This window comes from Rhodamnia argentea, chromosome 6 (genome assembly GCF_020921035.1).
Source record: "Rhodamnia argentea isolate NSW1041297 chromosome 6, ASM2092103v1, whole genome shotgun sequence".
In the NCBI taxonomy this organism is placed as follows: Eukaryota; Viridiplantae; Streptophyta; class Magnoliopsida; order Myrtales; family Myrtaceae; genus Rhodamnia; species Rhodamnia argentea.
In genome coordinates, this window is record NC_063155.1 from 17,250,026 (window position 1) to 17,264,311 (window position 14,286).

The following is a 14,286-nucleotide window of genomic DNA, read 5'->3' on the forward strand; positions in this document are numbered from 1 at the left end:
GCGAGGGCTTTTTGGTCCGCCAATGGAGAACCTAGGGTTTCGCCATGGCCCTCGTATATAAACAAGCACGAGTCGCCATTCCTCCGCCACTACTAGCCTGAGGCATTTCCGTCGTCCTGCTCACCCTCGGCCTCTCTCTCTCTTCCTGCCGGTAATCTCTCTTCTCTGCGATTAGCGGTTGCTTTCTGCTATTGATTCGTCAAATTGCGACTCTGGATGTTGCCGCCCCCGCGTTTCTTCATCCTAGAGATAGTTATGAGCTGGTTTTGTCTGAATCTGAAAGGAACTAGTTCTGGACTGATCCCGCCTGCTCTTCCTCGTGCATGACGCTGGTTACACTTTGAGTGAGAAATGGAGTTGTGATCGTATAGGATAGGAAGAGCTGTTTTAGACTAGCTTCTGTGTGTACTAGTAGCAAATTGCAACTTCTGCAGCTAGGAAGTCCTGTGGGAATTTGAGAATTTGGGGTTCTTCATTGGATTGTAAATGCACTGTGCACTTGTTTATCGGGAAAATGATCCATGGGAAGTTACTATATGAGTTGAGTGGTAGATCGATTGGTTGATTAGAACATCAGTAAAGTGCTTTGGGGAAGGAGAATTATCAAGCGTGGACACCCTTTTGCCTTTTGTACCTTCCTTTGCTCGGACTGGTGCATAATTTTTAGTGTTAATTGTTATTTGCTAAGTAAGGTTTGCTGTGGTTTCGATTAGATAGAAATTCGGATGATACACTTGCCTCACTTGCTTGGACCGTTGCATAATTTTTAGTGTTAATTGTTATATGCTAACAAAGGTTTGCTGTGGTTTCAATTAGATAGAATTTCGGATGAGACACTTGCCTCACTTGGTCTGTGCCTGATGGATTGTTTATCTTTGTAAGGACTTGGGTCTCTGCACTTTTGGTGTCTATCACGCGTATTTCTCTCTGTCGCATTATATGGTTTCAATGTTCTATTTAGATTTAGATTTTTTAAGGAGGCAGCAGAAGAGAACTATGGTGGTAAAAAACTTATGATGACGTGAGCATCAGCTCTCTTTTGATGATTTATTTAGTTGGTTGGGTTGTAACTGATTGAATATTTGGATCAGTGTTTGAAGTCTAGAAAACAGCCTTTCAAGATGCAGAACGAGGAAGGACAAAACATGGACCTTTACATCCCCAGGAAGTGGTATGCAACACGGTTTTCTTAGCATATATCTGATTGCTAGGAGGAGATTTCTGATGCAGAATTTCTTTTGCTGCAGTTCTGCCACGAATAGGCTTATCACCTCGAAGGACCATGCCTCTGTCCAGATCAACATTGGGCACTTGGGTCCTGATGGTGTTTACACCAACCAATTCACCACTTTTGCGCTCTGCGGTTTCATTAGAGCCCAGGTTGCTCTTCTTCCCTTCACATAGACATTTATGATAGTTGCCCTATTCTGGTTATTCTTTTGGGTTATGTTCAACTGTGCTTATTGGTAGTAGTTGGTATGTATGATCTAGTTCCTGGGTTCATTGATTTCGTGTTCTATTTGATTCCCTTTCTTGTTGAAGCATAGACGATGATATGGCGGCTTGTATTGGATAGTTTGTATATTTGATCTTTACTAGTCGTCTAAATGAATTATTTTCGTACTATGATCATTTTTTTTGGGCGTACTTTTTTTCCCTGAGAGTGGCGATGAAAGAACTTTCCTTCTGAAATGTTGTATGTATTCATAGAAATGATTTTATTTCTGGTGAGGTGTCTGCGTTCATATGTGACGGCATCACGTGTTCAAGGAAATCATGAGATCTTCATGGCAACTAAAAAATGAGCAGTGCGTGGTAACACTTGTTTCAGGCTGGATACAATTTAACTATTTTATCAGCACCGGTAGGAAGTAGAATTGTTGGACTATTTTTAGGCTCAACTGCATTTCCTTGTTCTAATTTTGCTCTTTTATGTGTGAGATTCTTGAAAGCATAGAAGAAAGCTCTCTCATATTTTCACAATGGCCTTTGGATCCGTCCCTGAGCATGTGGAACTCATTTTGCAGGGTGATGCTGACAGTGCCGTTGACAGGCTCTGGCAAAAGAAGAAAGCTGAACTTCGACAGTAATATCGAGTGCGCCGTCATCTGAAGAGGTGTATTCCTTTTGATAGAGAGCAAAGATATGTTATGGTGAAATTGGGCTTTTGTTAGCACATTTCAGTTCTGGAAACCGGTCATGTTGATTGTAGGAATACATGCAGACTTGTTTCTTGACAAGCTTCTCTGCGGATTTAATGGTGGGAGGCGGGTTTTGGTTTACCCTGAGTTTATAACTGCTCTGGACTAGCAATTATCATGTGGTGTTTTGATTGCTCATGGTTTGCGCCAAGATCTTTGTTTACTTAGTCAAACATTGGTTCTAGCTCTAGATCACCTGATTACGATTACTGGAGGTAGGCTGAACTGAAATAACTAACTCTTCATGCCACGAATGAAAAAGATAAAGAAAGAACAATGTCTAACATTCATTCCCTTCTGCAATATTAGTTCTGCTCAAGACAATAGGAGTGAAGAAGGGTTCGCCTCCGCTTTCGGAAGAGAACCAAATTGCCTCCAATCGACTTCTCTTGACATATTGAGACCAGTTTTCCCTTTCTAAAGAGTGCAGGAATATGTAATGCCCTTCGAAGATGGATAAAATTATGTGGATGTATGGATTAATCATAAGGTAATGGCAAATCATACCATACATCTCGATCGGTGACAGGTTTGATCAAAGGGACGAAGCATCCGAGGCGTCGTAGTCTCATGTTGTTCATTGATCGCAGCTGAAATTGCCTTAACTCATGACAGCTGAAATTGCCTTAACTCATGACAGTCTTACCCATTTAACAGTGTAACAAGAACAATGCTCATGGAGACCCTGAAAAAAAAGTCCATACTATTGTTATTGAGAAACAGCCTATTCTGGACTGCTTTAGTTTTGATAAACCAAGTCCCAGAAGCAATCATCAACCGCACACCGCCGGAGTGGAGGCGGCGGTGGAAGTGTTGATTGGATTTGGAAAGTATCAATTAAAGTTTATAAAAGGGTGGCCGAATTAGAAAGAAGGGACTGACCGCAATCATTCCTATAAGGACTTAAAAGCAATGACATGATCTATCAAAAGATTCAAAATAGAGGACAGTAAAGCGAGTTCTAGCTTTACAGTTCATGCTAATCTTTCTTGAAATTAGGTCAAGATTTTACCCCGGTACTTGTTCATTAAAGCAATCTTCATTCCTCAGAAAATTAGGGCTCGGCGGATCATAAGGTGGCCAAGGCAGGTACGGTAAATAGTTCCCAATTTAAAGTGGGTCCTCAACGGAAAAAAATAATATATATAAATATATATATGTGTCTAATCATTTGACCAAGTGAGAGCGTCATCATTTATCGACATTTCCAACACGAGAAAAAAAATAGTAATTAGCTTAATGCCAGTGTATCAATATATCATGCGATATAATTGTAAAATTAAGGGTTTTGTACTATAAAAAATCTCAAACTGGTATAACCGTGACAAATTTACTCAAAACTAATTTTTTAACTATAGAAAACTCCAAACTGATACACTTGTTATATATTTATTCCAAATTAATTTTTTAACCTCAAAAACTTCAAGCTGATACACTTGTGACTTACGGAGAAGAGTAAGGGCACTAATGATAATTATTGTATTTCTCTATTTATGTTCGAAACTTATTTTTGGAACATAAATTCGTTTGATAATACAATTTCATTTTTCTATTTCTGAAACATTTTTTTGTTCAAAAATAAGTTTGAAAAAAAAATGAGAAGTTAAAAATTTCAGATTTTCTATTTCTAGAATAGAAATGGGAAATAATGATTCTTCTCATTACTTATTCCCTCTCTCTCGCGTTCGTGACCCGCCAGTCACCGATCCGCCTATCTACCTGTCCACGGGGGAACGACCCAACCGACTCTAAGTCCTTAAATGCATGTACATGTTGTCAATGGGGGAGGACCCCCACCGGTCCTTACCGGCGTAGAGAAGAAGATGAATACTAATGAAGGAAAAATAAGAAAAAAATCAATTTTTTTTTAAACAAAGTTGCAAAATGTTGTTGTTCATTTGAGATTGCCACGTTAGACGTCGGCCGTGTCATGTAAAACGGACAGTTCTGACTAGGCTCTTACGTCGGCTCTGTTGATTAGAACTCTTTCAAGAAAGGGAAATACTGCATATAAATTAATTGTTTGTCACGAATCATACCTTATGACTTCTACATTACTTAGGGTAAGCGATTTCAGGTTTTTTATAGGTTCCACTTGGAGCCTACCTATTGGAACATGTTTCTCATTTTTCAGAACATGAAACCTACCCATCACATCCTAGAACATAGAACCTACCTTGTCACATGTTCCAATATCAGTTTCAAGGTATCGGGAACCCGACAATTTTTTTTTCTTTTTCTTTTTCATTTTTAGTTAAGTAAAAACGAGAGTGAATGCAACAACTATTGAGGGTCCGTAAAAGCGAATTGTGAAATCATAAGATCTTAACAACCGCCGAATTACTTAGAAAAACACCATCCCCAAGAAATAATGATCCCGACAAAAGACCATAATGCAAGACCAATGAAAAAAGTCTAGTGTAAGCCTTATGCAAATACAAATTTACTAGTTTATAGTGTCTAGTGTTCAAGCGTGAGAAAATGGTGAACAAAGATAATAATTGCAATCTAATTGTAGTCGACATCCATAAAAGATCAACATGTAAAATAAAACAAATAATAAAAATTTCAAAACACGTGACATAAAATCTAAACCATATAACTTCAGTCCTCAATCATCCATGAAAAATTGCTCCAAAAATGACTTCTTTTAAGGTTTCTTTTTGGCGGTTCCTAATTTCGGTTCCTAAAAAAAGGGAACCGGAAACCGAACCCTTTATCCCAAGAGTCTGAAACCGAATTGGGGACCGTCGGTTCGGTTCTCCAGTTCCCAATTCTACCCTGAAACCGTGCTTACCTCTATACATCATAGCCTATTGTTTATAAAGTCTGGACAATTATTCAAAATGGACCAGCCTGATACGATTTTAAGAACATTGGTTACAATTTCCGGGGGCCAGAGTAAATTAAAAGTTCCCAGGAAGCTAAGTCGTGATTAACACAAAAGTTATTATCAAACATGGTAGAACAAAGGGACTCACTAACCAGAACTTTTCTTAAACTAAGACAACTTACAATTTTTCCTAACTCAAAATGAAGTGGTCTCTCCCTCGTGTCCCCTTACAATTACCAAGTTACAACACGTTCCTATATTCTTACACAAGAAGTATAAGCTCCTATCCCGAATAATCTCGACTAGCTCCATAGTTTTTCTTATTAGCACAACTCATCACATAATCGAGCAAGCATTCGGGTTCTCGTCGCTGAACATCTCGAACGAATCGGGCGGTGGCAAGTGATAGGCGCTCAAATAATTCGGCGGGCGTTCCTCCTCCGTGCCTGGATGCACATAAGCATAAGGGTTTGGGCCGTAATGCGATGCGGCATAGGAGGTGCTAGGATTTGCCGTGTGGTCCGGCTGCAGATGATGGGCGCTCGAGTAGTACGGTGGCCGTTCCTCCTCCATGCCCGGATGCACGTAAGCATGAGAGTGCGGCGGCGGGTTTGGGGTGTAATGCGACGCGGCATAGGAGGTGCTTGGGTTCCCCGTGTGGTAACTAACGGTGTAGCTAGGATTCACAGCGTGGTAACTAACCGCAATTGTAGGAGGCACGGCGTTGTGACTGACTGCGTGCGCCGGAGGTGCATGGTGTTGCGGCCGGTACCGGTGCTCGTGATGACGTGGAGCGGCATGATCAGGTGACACTACAGTTGAACCTTGACCCTCCCCCTCGTGCTGAGACCTCGGGCCGGCGGGCCCATCGTTAGAATGTGGCGGAGCCGGATGTTGACCGGCTTGCTGACGTGGACGGCTGCAATCCGCCGCATTAGGCTTTGGACCTTGACCATGAATCTTGCGTTCCTCGGATCCTGATCCAGTGCTCGCTGGTGCTTCACCGGAGCGTGCACCCTCTCCTCCTTCCGCATTCTTCCCGTTTTGCCCTTGCTTTTTCTTCTTTTTACCAGCAATGCCATTGCTGCCACTTTTCTCCTCGCCACCCTCACTCTCACCAACAACCGGCTGCTTCTCAGCCGCCGACCGGTCACCATCCGATGCGGTCCCATTCCCCTCCCCCTCCCGCCTCACTTCTTTCGTTTCGGCACCGGCGCCGTCGGTTGCTGGTTCACCGTCCTGGGTTGCTTTTTCTTTACTAGCCTCTTTGCCACTGCCTTCGCTGTTCACTTTGGCACTTTGGTCCTGGTCTGGTGCGTCGGTTTTCACACACTCTCTCTCTTTTTGGGGCTCTTTAGGACTATTTGGGTCACTTTTTCTCTCTTTGTTCTTGGCTTTAACTGGCTCTTGGGGCTTTTGAGGCCACAGCTCTGCCTTCTTGCCTTTTTTTCCGAGTCTCTTGATCAAAGTGTCTGCGTCTATGTTCCCGGTGACAGTGACCATTTGTTGCTTTAGGTCGATCTCCGTCTTGTAAATACCTGTTTAGATAGATTAACATACTAATTAGAGAGAGATTATAGACTCTGCATACGCGGATACAGACAAACAATCACTCCGGGTGTTTTAGTATGCTTAATCGTTCTGTTCTATGGGGTCTGAGCATTGAATCCGAGTAATCAAGACCGTACCGGACTAGCTAGTTCGAAACTCTCAGGCGGGGTTCGCACTAGTTCAACTAGTTTGGTTTCACGGATCGAAAAGGACCCGTAAAAGGTTTCGGTTCCTACATGACTTGCCAGTGAGCATAAGTCATAGCAAGATATGAAGTAGGTCTAATTGGCTTTGGCTTGTATTGGAAAGGAGAGGATCACTCACTCTCTCTCTCTCTCTCTCTCTCTCTCGCTCTCTCTCTGAAGAAGTTAGATAATGACTGTAAATTGAATTTACAACTTGAAATGAAGGGAAAATGAAAGGAAATGAGGGAGAAAGAACTGTTGGATGCAGAATCTGAAAGGAATGACATTAGAGGTCCTAAACCACGGTTCATCAGCAGAAAACAACCAGTGCAGTGTAAGCTTTTCAGAAGATTTTTAATCTACGAGAATTCAAAATGGACCCTTTAACCAGTATAATCACCAGAACAATGGAGAAGCATGTTGATGCTGACGCTTGAAGAAGAAAGTCAAATGGATGATTCAATTAACACGCACTGAAACATAACAGAAGAGCAAGAAGAGCTTGTGGGGGGATTAAGTTTTCAGTTTACCTTGAATCTTTTTTAGAACCTTTTCGACTTTGCGCTTGCACCCTTCGCAGTGGATAGAGACTCTCAATACCGAAGTCTGTAAATCAGTTGCAGAGCAAGAATTCCAATCAGTTGTTGAACAAAAGCTGTTCTTACCATAATCTAGGGACTGTATATTGTAATCGTATGTGATTATGGTCTATTTACCTTAAGGTTTAAAGTCACTGAAGCTTCTTCTCCATCTTTTGTGCCTTTCTTCGCTTCTGAGTTTGCCATCCTGGAGCACCAATGGAGGAGACTGCCCTGGAGAAGTTGAGAGAGAGAGAGAGAGAGAGAGAGAATGTTGAGGAATCGAAGCATTTTAAAGGGAGGAAGCGGAGGAAAAAAGAGATCTAGTAGGGCCTACACAGTTTAGTGCTTGATGGACTGGCATTATTACAAAGCCCCTCTTTAGTTAGGGATTAAATCACGAAAAATCTTAAATTGGTGCACCTTTGATAAATTTATCCCAATCTAATTTTTTGACCATTAAAAATCTCAAATTGATATGTATATAACAAATTTACCCTCCGTTAGTTTTCGTTAAATTGAGTTAATTTCACGAAAAGAATCCAAACTAGTATAAATGTGATAAACGGAGAGTAAAAACTCCAAACTCGTATACCCATCAACTGCCACGTCTCATATAACTCATAAATTCGATAATAAAATTTAACGGAAATTAACGGAAGGTAAATTTGTCATATGCGTCTTAGTTCGAGATTTTTGATGTTCAAAAAATTAATTTGGAGTAAATTTGTCACAATAGTACCAGCTAGGGTTTTTTGTGATAAAAAAATCGGTCTGGGATAAATTGTCACATGTGTATTAGCTTGGGGTTTTTCGTGATATATATTTTTTTTTGTGAAAGGGTTTTTCGTGATATTAATCCTTAGTTAGGTGATAATTATCTCAAAAGGGTTTTCTGAATTCTGCTAATGTTTTATGTTGGAGGCTTTGATGTTAATGGTGGACTCCAAAGAACTTTTAGCACTTCATGCTTTTCGATATTGGTGAGATACCTACCACATATTTTCTTCTTTAAATGCCTAAATAAAGCAACTTTAATGGATGAACCGCAGCTTTGGTCGACTTAAAAGATGATTGTTCCAGCTGGCCTAGCTGGTCCCCGCTTGAGCACTCAAGGAAAAAAAGGTACATGACATGGTTTTCAATTTAGTGCAGTGCATGCAGAATTGTGATATGACCAGCAGTGTATGCTTCTGCTCTTGCAGTGGAAGTACTTGGACAGTAAGCAAGCTGAAATGAATTGTGCACTTTCTGAAGCACTTAGCTTCTGTGGGTTGCCGATGAAAAGCAAAATTGAGATGAAGAAGAGATCTTTTGGATTGGTCTGCTTCAAGAAACTGAATGGAAAAGCCCAGATCAGTTTAACAGTGGACTAGTTTAGGATCAATTTATTGAAACCCTATGAAGTTGGGACGATAAAACTTCTCTCTTCGTTTAATGATTACAGATAAATTCCTCTTTTTGTAGGGCTATGTAGTTTGATATTTACGATATCCTATCATTCCCCCGTACACTTAGCATGATCTTTCTGTCGGGTACTAAAAGTGAAAATACTTAATTTGGGAGGCAAACGGGATTTAAAATCAAGACTTCCTGCTCTAATATTATGTAAGATTTCGTGAGACTCATTGACAATTATTCTAAAAGTTTAAGCTGTTAGATGAATGCGTGATTTAATATGTAAATATTCTATGACTCCCTCACATGGTTTAATACTCGAATATTCTATTCCACGTCAGCAGCCCAACTTAAGAAATTCTTGCACTCACAAATTACCTCCTTCGCAGATTAGGTGAGAAAAGCAAAAATGTTCAGCTTACGATATCTGGCTGGGCAGATAGTTAAAAAACTGTCTAATCATGATCCCTCATGTGCGTGATTATATTACTAACTGAATACCCGTAAGCCTAGAGTAGCCTAGAGTAGACAAGAGGGATGCTCCTCTTCCACGCTTCTTGACAAATCCCTGGAGCAACTTTCCAGGATACCGATGACTGGATGAGTGGTCAAGAGGCTGATTTAGATGTGACGGAACTCGTGCAAAACAACTGTCATTTTATGGGTGAAGCCTCACTCAATACATATAAAAAAGCCAGTTTGCATCCATATGTGCCGAAGTTTGACAGATAAAATTAGGCTAAAATATACTATAAATATCAAAACTTAATTATGTCGCTCAGTTTAGTACTAAAACTTTTAAAATGACCACTTAAGTGTCAATTTTTTTTTTTAAAAAAAGCTCACTCCGATGCCAACTTGGATTTGAGCTGACATGACTCACTGAAAATTCGATGTGGCCTATTTTTCTTAATATTTGAGTTGACATGGCTCGCCGAATTTAGCACTGCAGTGAGCGTTTTTAAAAAAATTTAGTATTTAAGTGATTGTTGTTTTGAAAGCTTTAGCACTGAAATAATAATTTTTCAAAAAATTTGGCACGTAAGTGATTGTAGTTTTAGCATTAAAATGAGTGTCGTAAATAGGTTTTCGCATTTGTAGTGTACTTAAGCCGACAAAATTAGTATTTCTCTTGAATATTTCCATGTGACTTTCCTTACTCTGCATGACTTTCTTAGTCTTGTGGTAAAGTACCTACTTTTGTACAAAATTGCGACTGAATAGTACAAGAAGCTTCGAGAAGGGACATCTTAATTCGTCCACAAGTTAGAACCTCAGGCAAAAAGCGTCTTGGTGAAGCACGCTTCGATGGCAACTTCATGGAAGCTGCTCTTTTCTCATTGCTGTATTCGTCCTGTTGATAGCGAAGACCGCTCTCACTTGTCCAATCTCCGAATCTGTTGCTTAAAATCTATCCGGTGGAATCAGCATTGTCGTTCGGATTTATATATTCAATATGCGTTATTCCTACTGAACTCCCCTCTCACTACGTTAATGTAAATCCTGACATCGATTGCCCATGAAATCTTTGATCTAGTTCTAGTTCTCTATAGGAACAATGACGAAAAGATCAAAGAATACATAGACAAGTGATCGAAACTCGCGTGTCGTGCATCCCAACACAATGAATCAAACTAGGAGTTTTCATCGCGCGAATCAAAATTTGTGGTGTTCTTATGTGAAAAAAATCCTAAGCCATCCTCTTCAAACTTTGTAGATTTTTACTATGTAGTTATTAGTAGGGATGAACAATTTTACGGTAGGTAAGTTCTAGGCATGAAACCTGAAACCTACTCTATCGGGACCGATTTTCAGTTGGTGGGTTGTTGGTCCGGTTAGTCTATCTTGAACTAGTTCTCACCCCCGGTTATTAGCTCTGGACATGGTCTTTTTGCCCAAAAGAAACAAACTTTGGGGATGAAGTTATTCTGGTTATTGTTTGGCCCAAAGAGAAAAAAGTGGGTCTTGTAATTGAATTCATGTATCATGGGCCAAACCTGGTAAGAAGGCTGAGAGCTGAGCTTAGTATTGGGTAAGGTAAAGTTGGCTTCATAAGTTCTTACTGGACTGTGGTCACGTCTGTTTCAGGCCCAACCTTTGATTGAAGCTAACCAATTAGTTGTTATTCGTTATGGATTTAGGGAAAATTTCAAATAAGGACATAAAATGAACCTTATTTCAAATAAAAACTTTAGTAATTTCATCATTTTCATTTTCTGATTTTTCCTTTTTTTTCTTCTTTCTTTCGCCGGTGGCCGATCTCAAATGAATGTCGGCCACCGGTAGGGGATGGGTGGCCTCGCTTGGGCGGGGCAAGGCCAATCCTTGACTACGATCATTGAGGGCAGCCTAGCCCGGGCGGGGTGAGGTGAGCCCTTGCCCAATTAGGGGAGGGCAGGCGAGGTGCCCCGGCCCCACCGGTGAGCACGGCCACCGGCGAGAAGGAAAGAGAAGAAAGAAACAAAAAAAGAAGAAAGGGAAAAAATTAGATAAATAAATGACGAAAATGCCTTATTTAGGACATTCTTTGAAAAAAATGAGGGCACTTCATGCCCTTATTTGAAATTTTTCCTTAGGTTAATACTATAAAAAACTCCAAATTGGACCTATGATAATTTTACCTCAAACTCATATTTTGATCAGAAAAAACCTTAAACTAGTACACCCGCAATAAATTTATTCCAAGCTAATTTTTTGCCAACAAAAAATTTCAAACTTGTTTATTTATGACAAATTTACCCTTTGTTAGTATACTTGTCATTGCGCAAGGGCCATGGCACTCTCGCCCGACCTAGGTCCGGTGAGGGTCGGCCAACGACCATAGCCTAAAAACAAAAGCAAAAAAAAAGCCTTGAAAAATATAAAAATGTTATTTGAAGAATGTCCATGTTAGCGTTGGACGTAAGTCGTCCCCATACTACATAGGATGATCGGAATTTTTTTTTTTTGGTCGAAAAAAAGATATCATTCATATATCGGAATAATCAAGAGGTACATAGAAGGCTTTCGGTTATAGCGAATCCCAAATAACTGCAGAACAAAGCAAAATCTTAAAAGCATATAACAAAGTACAGTCCACATTTGGAAACACACTCTCATCCCCTCGATGACAAATCTACCATCGTAAACATTCGACGGCTGATCACCAGATTTAGTGACGAGCACATGCTAAGGCCGCGCATGGTAACCATTCTGATTCGAAAAATAGATTCTGATTAAAATAACTTTTTCTGATTACGTTTCTGGATAAGTTTTAGAGAATCGTAACACGTTTAATAAGCGCTCAAAATTTACGTTCCTGGAATAGAAATGTATTTGATAAGCGCACAAAATTTCTGTTTCAAAAAACTGTTTCTCTTCCTAATTTTTTTCATTTAAGTTAAATAACTATGTAATTACTTTGTAAAATTTCATTCTAAATTGAAGACTAATTTTCAATGCACATTAAAATAATTTAAAATACATTATTTTTTTAGCATGTCATAAATGAAATACAAATTTTAATACATTACATTTGAAGTTCGATTAAAGCATGGGAAAGTTCCCATATTAAGAACTCATTTTTTCTTTAAATGTTTCGTTATCCAAAATACATACAAACATAGCAGCCGAATAATCAAATTATTCACCGATAAAAAAAAAAAACAAATTATCCTCCTTGATACAAAGTACAAGTTCTTCACTATCATATGGCAGCTTCTATCCTAAATCCAAGTGGGTGTTTAGTTTCAGCTTTACGTGCAAATGTTTACATTTTGTGACGCACGACTACGAGTATATATGTTATCATTCACATGTTGGATGCCATCATCTTCTGTGACATTTTTTGCGGAAGAGTGAAATCTATGAAATTTAGGCCCAAATTTATGAAAATGAGGTCAAACTAGCATAATATAAGCTTATTCTATTTTTAGGGATTTTCTAAAATTTTGATGATTGTTTAAAAAATTTCCATTTTTTTTGAAATTTTTTATTTTATTTTTATTAAGTTGAGAAAAAAGTAACAAGAGAACCGAAAGGGAAAAGTAAGAAATGTGACACATCATTTTGTTTTGTGATTCTCAAAAGTGATTCTTTTTCCGGAACCAACTTTTTTTTTGTTCTGGATTTTGCTTTAAAACCGATTCTGATTCTCTAAAATAATTATGGGAACAGAGTCGGAATCAAATTTTTTTGCGTTACCAAACGCGATTCTCATCCGTTTTTGTTCCCAAAATCAGAATCGGAGAATGTGAATGGTTACCATATAGGCCCTAAGCATGCCCACTCTATTTGCAAAGGCTTGTGGTGCGCATATAGGATCGACACCCCCATCCCCACCACATTGCAAAAACACCAGCATCAACATGTTGAAAAGATATAGATCAAGTATCTATAAGGAATTTCCAAATCTATATTTGGGTCTAGCTCCGGAGAGGAAAACCTCCAAAACTTGACCCAAATCTAAATCAAGAGAGAAGAACGGCATAATCTTGAAGAGATTGTGGAGTTATGTCACGAACATCCTCCTTGTTAATTGTCGATTAGATGAATGGCTGAACTTATCTTCACGTCCACCCAATATCAGCTGTAGAAATTTATTCACAGATACAAGCTCCCAGATCATATTGGGAGAGAAAAGGGACACAAACACAAGAAAAATTAAAGACAAACCAGGCTACGAAAGAGGTAGAGGGGAAGAGGAGGGAGGGAGGGAGGGAGGGAGAAAGGTAAGAGGGGATGGGAGGGAGGGAGACCTCCCTCTAGGGTAGTTCAGAATTTTTTAGCTAGATGGCAGCTGCTCTGTGAGAAAACCCTAGCTGGGGAGAGAACTCAATCATAGGATAGGATAGCCGGCGTTTTCGTCAGTAATTTTCGATCAAAATTGGTGGGATGGATTGAATTGATATAATTACAAAAAGTCTAGGACTTAATTGGCAAAAAAAAAAAAATTGATTGAATTGGCACAAATTCAATAGGCGTAGGACTTTTTTTTGATAATTTTCGTATTTTCTAACGTGATGTCCTGAACTATGACGTTCGATCTGTTTTACGAAGCACAAAAGACCACATGCGACTTCAGGATACAAGAATCATTGATCCTAGATATTTTGCGTGCACGAAATGTCGTGTTCCAGGAATTGTCTTACTGTTTGTTCCTACTGCTATCTTGAGAAAGATCAAGATCTGTTTCGGGTTCCACATAGGATTCTTGTTCCTTCTTCCGTAGTAGTACGTGTCGTTTTGCTTCCATCTTCTTCTGCAGAAACATATACCATTCCATTGAAAGATCAGTAACCAGAAGACGAGAAGAAAGAAAGACAACAAAGACAAGAAGAGAACATCCAATTCAATCCTCGTAATAATAGTTGGCAGACAATGGCTTCTCAGTTCTCGGACCAAATGATCATTATGACAGCCGACAATCCCCCAAGGCCATACCGAGTTAAATCCATGTTATAACTCTTCTGTCCGATTCTTGACACCCATATCACACTCCAATCATGTCCCAACCTATTCTTGAAGAAATTCTTGGTCTTTGATGCAAAGTTGTCGATGAG

The 14,286-nt window shown here is 39.5% G+C and overlaps 2 protein-coding genes across 2 annotated transcripts; one reads left to right on the forward strand and one right to left on the reverse strand.

The window, feature by feature from the left end:
- On the forward strand, nucleotides 1–2,296 carry LOC115751207 (40S ribosomal protein S21-2-like). The gene is made up of 4 exons (XM_030688972.2): nucleotides 1–151; nucleotides 1,092–1,171; nucleotides 1,248–1,380; nucleotides 2,028–2,296. The coding sequence occupies exons 2-4, from the start codon at nucleotides 1,122–1,124 to the stop codon at nucleotides 2,088–2,090; spliced, it is 246 nt and encodes an 81-aa protein (XP_030544832.1). The 5' UTR covers nucleotides 1–151; nucleotides 1,092–1,121; the 3' UTR covers nucleotides 2,091–2,296.
- A 2,818-nt stretch (nucleotides 2,297–5,114) lies between these two features.
- LOC115751204 (heavy metal-associated isoprenylated plant protein 35-like) lies at nucleotides 5,115–7,623 on the reverse strand. The gene is made up of 3 exons (XM_030688966.2): nucleotides 7,487–7,623; nucleotides 7,301–7,376; nucleotides 5,115–6,572 (listed from the first exon to the last, which is right to left on the reverse strand). The coding sequence occupies exons 1-3, from the start codon at nucleotides 7,553–7,555 to the stop codon at nucleotides 5,371–5,373; spliced, it is 1,347 nt and encodes a 448-aa protein (XP_030544826.1). The 5' UTR covers nucleotides 7,556–7,623; the 3' UTR covers nucleotides 5,115–5,370.
- Between the last annotated feature and the right edge of the window lie 6,663 nt (nucleotides 7,624–14,286).